The sequence below is a fragment of the Choristoneura fumiferana genome, chromosome 30 (genome assembly GCF_025370935.1).
Source record: "Choristoneura fumiferana chromosome 30, NRCan_CFum_1, whole genome shotgun sequence".
NCBI classification, from domain to species: Eukaryota; Metazoa; Arthropoda; class Insecta; order Lepidoptera; family Tortricidae; genus Choristoneura; species Choristoneura fumiferana.
Genome location: NC_133501.1, coordinates 6212162 through 6219455, shown reverse-complemented (window position 1 = coordinate 6219455; position 7294 = coordinate 6212162). Strand labels below are relative to the sequence as shown.

The following is a 7294-nucleotide window of genomic DNA, read 5'->3' as shown; positions in this document are numbered from 1 at the left end:
ATATGTGGTCTACCACCCTAAAGTTGATAATCGTTTGCATGTCATAAAACAATAATGCCAATAGACGTGTCTGTCAACTTGAAAGTTCGACTTTAGCGACGTATTCATTTGATAGGAATTTGTTTAAAAATTAATATACCACTTATTTGGCTGGTGGTACCAGGCTGGAACCTTTTATTAATCAATTTCACTATGATTTTCTTGACAAAAGTATGAGATGTCAACATGAAATTAGTATTAGTAGCACTAAAGTGCAATGACGGCCTCACGGTCCCACCGGAAGACCAGCGCCAGCTTTTGAGCCGGCATTATGCTGAGGTGGGTCCGTTTCGTGAACAGTAACAGTTTTTTTTTTTTTTTCTCTTTCTTTTATGTAATTATTCTGTCACTGTTCCGAATAAATGTATTTTCTTTCTTTCTTTCTTTAAAGTTCCACCCTGGTGCACAATATTCAGTTTCTTTGACTGTTTGTGTACTCGTAGACGAAAAACGGTCGGTATTTGGGCGTTTTCAAAGAGTACCGTTTTTAAAAAAATTTGGAAAATATATATGGTTTTTCCTACTCAGAATCAAGAGCACAATCGATCCCGATCGTTTAAAAAAGTCCCATTTTTCATACAAAAGTTTGAGTTATTTTTGTCACGCCCCTACTGTGTATGGAAAGAACGTCGCAGAAATCATTTTTTTGGGACATTTTTTTAAACTATCGTAATCGGTTGTGCTCTTGATTCTGAGTGGGAAAAAAACCATATTTTTCCAATTTTTAAAAAAAAAGGTAAACTTTTCTTTGAAAACACCCATTGCCATGTTCGTAGGCAATTGTCCGGCTGGTCCAGCCACTCCTGTAGGCATCTGCTGGGCTACTACGAAACTCGAAACTCGAAGTTCGTGTCGTGCTGTCCCTCTGACACTTACACTATTTAATACGAGAGCGAGAGGGAGGGGATGAAGGTTATCCAAATATGTCTAGCCGGAGAAGCGAAGCAGCAGCCTCCTATGATGCGGCAGGAACGCTTGCCAGGAGTAATGTGGCCGGGCGTCCTTGTAGAACCGCGTGAACCAGATGTTGAGGCGCTCGGGGTGGTCCGACTGGTCCGAGCGGCCCTGCCCCTGCGTGTACCCGAAGTTAGTGAACTTGCGGTCACGGTCTATGCCGTACAGAAGGGTTTCCGCCCACGCTACAAGTTGGGATTGAATAATAAATAACCATTGGGGGTTGCCCAGACGATTTTACGATTTAGTGACCTGTTTGCGAAATATTCAATTTTAAAGTGCTGGTAGACCAGCGCTGGCTGTACCCAAGGAGTCCGCATTTTATGCTGAGGCGGCACCATTTCGGGCACAAATAAATAAGTATTAATTTTTTTTTGTACTTTGGTAAAGTAAAGTCGCCGACATTGGTAGAAAGATAGCGAAGCACAAATGGCAAAGGGCGGGACATATTGCCCGAAAAAATGATTTTCAATCGACTTGCCTGGGATATGAGCAGCGGGAGAAAACTCAGCCAGAGACAGTACGGGTTCACGCCTCAAAAAAGCACGGAGGACGCATTGTACGACGTGATGACTTACATCAGGGAGGGGGTCCAGCGCAAATAGATAGTCGCTGTAGTTTCACTGGACATCCAGGGAGCATTCGTGTAACTTTGTGCAATTTCAATAATAATTTTCAATAATTTTAATAATAATAATAATTTTTTTTTTTTTAAGTCTAGTATTTTTTAAGTAGTTTTTAGGCAGGGCTTTTAGTTGTGTATTAGATTTTAATTTCATATATAATAATTGTGGCTATACCCTACCAGGGTGCATAATTTCTGTAAGTACTAGTACTTATAAGTCTTATGTTTTTGCCACATAAATGAATACTGAAATTCGACGGGGCATGGTGGCCAGCAATGATCAGGGAGCTATACTTGAGAACTTATTTTTTTCGTGGTGTAGAGTTGTTCTGAATTGGAGACCATGGGAACAGAAAAGACCGTGGGCAGACCGCAAATGAGATGGCAAGATGATATAAAAAAAAACCGGCCAAGAGCGTGTCGGACATGCCCAAAATAGGGTTCCATAGCCATTAAGAAAAAAATAAGTAGTAATATTTTTCTAAGGATTTCGTATTTTATACGGAATTTTCCAACTTTAGGTACATTTTATACCTTAGGCTGCTATTTACTCATAAACTACTAATAATTCTCAAGCAAACTTAGCCGTTATATTTTTTCTTGAAAGTTTGATATACTTACTACCATCCTGAATTTTTTGTTATATCTATTATTTACTAGCTGTTGACGGCGGCTTCGCCCCGTTGTATTTTTTGTTTCATGAAAACCTATTGATAATAACAAACGCAACAAAATAATAATTAGCGAAATCGGGTCCCGGCGTTCCCGAGTTCTGCGCTTAGCAACACATTTTACGATTCATTTTTATTTATATCTAGATCTAGATACTCTAAGCTATTTATTTATAAACAGATCTAGATACTACCTAGATACTAGACATTTGTATGTCCCGAATAAACTTTTTGTTTTTCATTTTCAAATTTTCAATCGAGCGTCCCCGTCCCCCCTTTAAAATCTAAACTGTGGGGTGGAAAAAATTAAAAAAAATCAGGAAGTAGATATATCAAATTTAAAAGGAAAATTATATTGCTTGAGAATTATTAGTAGTTTGAGTAAATGGCAGCCTAAGGTATATAAAACGTACCTAACTTGGAAGATTCCGTACATACGAAATCCTTAGAAAAATATAACTTTATGTTTTCGGAATGGCTACGGAACCCTACCCTGAGCGTGTCCGATACGCTCTTGGTCGGTTTTTAAAATTGAGTATCTGTAGAAATGGGAACTTATGGAATTGGGAATATGTAGTCAACCAATTTAATTCCTAGGTCACCGTGGAACCCTGTCATAGTAAATAATATTATTTGCCTTTAACAATGTTTCTTGGATGACGTAAAATGTCATTACGACACGGTTCTGTGATGGCCTAGGAATGAGATTGGTTGACTGTACAACTGGGTACACCCTGCGTTTCAATCGTTAACATAATTATGCAAAAACTTACATGAAACAACAACCATTAGAATTAGAAATATAATCTGGGGGTTCAACATTTTGACCTCTTTCATCGTCAATGTCACAGATTTGAATGGCAGGAATCCAATGTTTGGTTTGTATGAGAGAATGTATGTTAGTGATTGAATGTTGGATGTAATATGGGCCCAAGTGTGAAATTGATTTGTATATGAAACATTACAACAGTCAATTAATATTTTGAATGGGTAAAATATATACCTCATTTATAATAGGCAATTGGATTTGCATAGTTACAAGTCTTTATTTAACTTAAGTATTAGTTTGTGTAATTTATCAAATCAGGTGTTACTTTGCAAGGAACGTGCGTTCATGCAGTTCCTCCATCTCCACGCTGTAAGAACACACACAAATCACACATCACCACAATACACTGACGCGTTTCGATGTCAATCAGAGCTCATCTTCAGAGCAACACAACCGTTCACCATACTACCAGATGTTATACTAACGTACAGATTGCTAATATGTATGTAGCTAGGACGAACAAACCAAAACAAACATTTTAATTGATCACTAACTCCCCAATTACCCACTTTATTTTTCTCAAACAAACTACCCACAAAATTTTCACATAAAATCACGAAACTACCGTGAGACTCACTCATATTAAATGATATTGTAACGGATAACTCACGTCTTAAACCGAGTTTAGCTCGACATGTTTCGGGCTATTTCGTAGCCCTTCTTAGGAGCACGCGACTCGGCTGCCGCAACACGCACACTACGCGCCACCGCTCTGCTCGCGCGACTGCCCGACGAAGCTAACACCGGCGCACAACTACCCGCATTTTTATCGTCATTTTTGAAGAAGGGCTACGAAATAGCCCGAAACAGTCAAGCTAAACTCGGTTTAAGACGTGAGTTATCCGTTACAATATCATTTAACATAAAATCACCTTGAATTTTTGTTTATTTATTGTGAAGGCATGTTTTGATCCTATCCTATCCTATATAGATAGTCTTAAATCGGATTCGCGCTGTCATCGTTCATCTACCATTACCTCTCATATTTCGTTTCCTAGAATTTTTTTACTGTACAACGGTAAAACCTACTAGACACTGGCAAAATTGTCCTCCAATGGACAGAGCCTTATTTTTCTAAAACTATAATCTAATCTAGTCTTAAACCGTTACCCCCCTATATGACCTCCCTCCTGAAATCCCTCGCCCTGTCAATTTAAATTTCCTTCTTGCAATAGCACACACCCATCTTATAACTGTACCAGGGATGTAACGGATGTGGTTTTATCGGAACCGAAAGCGAAACCAGATGATTACAATTTAGTTTATCGGAACCAGAAACGGAATCGGAACCGGAACCAGAACCAGAGCCTGAGTGATACGTGGACGAGGTGTTAAGGTCAGGTCTTCTAAACCTGAGGGTCTATTGTGTAACAATTCTGAAACTCGCGATCACAATCAAATGATAGTTTTCGCATACGCGAGTGTCAGAAACGTTACATAACTAGCCTTCTGTTTGTTTTTGATGGACGCCGCTCATGTCCAGTCGCCGCGGTAAGCATTGATATCCGATATAACTTCCGTTTCAAAAATAACGGAACCGGATGTTTATTATCAAACGGAAGTTCCGACTTAACGGAAACGGAATCGGAGCTCCGTAAAATCCCTGAACTGTACTTTGTAAATTTATTAAAATTAACAAATTGTTTTTGTAAGTAGTTTAACAAGTTTTATGTTTGTGTTATATGTCAGGAACTTTTTAGTACAGCATCGTTGACAAAGGGCATTCGGTATGGTACCATGCAGAATAAGGTATTTAAAGTTCCCTGGTTTGATTGTGCCGGCCTTTCCAGGGGCCTTCTTGTGTCAGCACTACGTGTTCGATCTGGTCACATTCCACTTAATTGTTTTTTGCATTTGATGAGAGTTGTGCAATCACCTTTGTGTATGGGATGTAATAAGACTGAAGACCTTATTCACTTGTGGAATGTAATCAGAATAAGGACATCAGAGTCAGGTATTTGGATGGTATGGGCTTGTTCAATGGAGGTGTAAATGTAATTCTGAGTCAACCACTTTCAGAAGAAGCGACGCGAATTTACAGATTCATTGGACGGGCCTCTGCATCCAGACGTGGTTTCAGTGCAAGGGAGAGTGTAATATCTGTCTGTAGTGTGGTGTATATATCTGAGGCTCCCCATGAGGCTGACATAGTCACATTTGGTGTGCTAAAGCCTCGTTAAAATATCAGAAAGAAAAAAAATTTGTTTGTGTTGTCTTATTTTAGATTCTCATCCGATTACCGCACACTGAATCTACGGAACAATGGCTAAACTGATAAGTCTTTTCCATTTTCGACATTGGTGGAATCATCGATAGTATTGATGGAGCTATACTTTCAAGAATTGAATTGAATTGACAGTCTTACCCTAAATATTAAAATCCAGCCATCTGATTATGGCTAGAACAGCCGATTGCAGATTTGAAACAGGGAAAAAAAAGATAGTCTTAGGATGGACACTTTTCTGTAAAAATAGCCAAACATTCTGTCTGATACAGTTTTTTAGTTAACAAATAATCTATATAAAACAACATCAAAATCAAAAAAGATATTTTGACTTTGACTTTGAAATGATATTGTAGCAGATAACTCACGTCTTAAATCAATTCTTCTCAGCATATATTTGTCCACTGCTGGACATATGCCTCTTCCATGGATTTCCATGTTGACCTAGATGCGGCAAATCTGGTCCAGGTTGGTCCTGCTGTCTTACGGATATCATCCGCCCATCTAGCTGGTGGTCTTCCTACGTTTCGGCTTCCAGTGTAGTGTTTTCTGGCTCCATCTATCATCCCCCGCGTGACAAACGTGATGGAGCTCAACATGTTTTGAGCTAATTCGTAGCCCTTCCTCTAGGAGCAACGCGACTCGGCGGCTGTTGCAATGCCGCTCTGCTCGCGTTGCTCTTAGGAAGAAGGGCTACGAATTAGCCCAAAACATGACGAGCTAAACTCGATTTAAGACTTGACTTATCAGGTACAATATCATTTAATATGAGTGAGTCACCTATACCTAACATCTCGCTATGCACCATTCGGGAACTCCAAGCTCATTTCATAAAAAAATGCATTTTTAATCAAAAAAGTCTTATATTAAACACTTATATTTCACTAGACACGCACTACTTCTTCTTGTTCTGAGGCCTGTTGGGTGGGCCTCGCGCCAGCGGCGCCGGCCGCCCGCGGTTGCCGAAGGCGCCGCGACTGCCGCCCCGCCCGCCGCGCATGTTGCCGCCCCCGCGCCCCTTGGAGACCTCGCTGCGGCCCCGGGACTTCACCTGCCAGACAAATACATTATTAGTGAACCGTTCAGAACTCGGACCAACTATGACTTTGTAGAAACCATTAACCTTCAAGAGGTTTAAAAGACAACTATGTTTGGCCGTAAAATAGTTATGAAAAACATCTCTTCATCATAACTGCAATAAGTGGGGTTCTTCCTTCTGCGGCTTACCATCAAGGCTTAGAATATCTGATGCTGACAGGGGTTTGAGTAATTAAACAATTGACCACTAACCTGTGTTTCTTCCTTGACCATGTCTATAACTTCATCTGGGATTCTCAAGTATTTGATGGTAGATCCTCTAATGTAGCACTCGGGCATCCGCCAGAACTTATCACCATCTCGCGACGTGCAAATGACCTCTCTTAAGTTGATATTCATCCAGTTATCACAAGAAACCAAGTGTCCGTTGTATGTTTCGCCATTCTTTAATTCGACGAGCATTGGATGGTTCTGTGCGGTTCGTAGAAGCGATAATGGAAGCATTTTGACGAGTTTTAGAATTGATAATATATATATTTTTTCACTATTTGTAATTACGTCGCGATTTACTTTTTTTAGTTTTAGCTACACAAACAAATTTAGTAGCGTCGTATAGGTTAGAAAACTGAGTACTTTATACTGCAAATGAATACTTTCGTAATTCAATATGTTTTCTAATGCAAAAAAATATTTAAAAGTAATTACCAAAATTGTAATTTAATTAAACAGATTACAGTTCATTATAAAAACTTATTAAGAACACTAAATTTACTGAGAAACACAAACGTTGTCTGTCATAAATTCAGCGCACTAATAAATAGTTAAGTTAATGCTTCAGCGTCACTATAAAACACCACTAAGTGTCAATGTCAATTTGACAATGAGTATTGGCTGAGTAGCCATTTTGATCCGAC

At 39.3% G+C, this 7294-nt stretch overlaps 2 protein-coding genes across 2 annotated transcripts; both read right to left on the bottom strand.

Moving 5' to 3' along the window:
• Positions 1–783: 783 nt before the first annotated feature.
• LOC141444790 (uncharacterized) lies at positions 784–3745 on the bottom strand. The gene is made up of 2 exons (XM_074110438.1): positions 3063–3745; positions 784–1178 (listed from the first exon to the last, which is right to left on the bottom strand). The coding sequence occupies exons 1-2, from the start codon at positions 3295–3297 to the stop codon at positions 967–969; spliced, it is 447 nt and encodes a 148-aa protein (XP_073966539.1). The 5' UTR covers positions 3298–3745; the 3' UTR covers positions 784–966.
• Positions 3746–5191: 1446 nt separating this feature from the next.
• On the bottom strand, positions 5192–7211 carry LOC141444605 (U6 snRNA-associated Sm-like protein LSm4). Its single transcript, XM_074110174.1, has 2 exons — positions 6633–7211; positions 5192–6393 (listed from the first exon to the last, which is right to left on the bottom strand). Exons 1-2 carry the CDS (start codon positions 6882–6884, stop codon positions 6238–6240), a joined length of 408 nt encoding a protein of 135 aa, XP_073966275.1. The 5' UTR covers positions 6885–7211; the 3' UTR covers positions 5192–6237.
• Between the last annotated feature and the right edge of the window lie 83 nt (positions 7212–7294).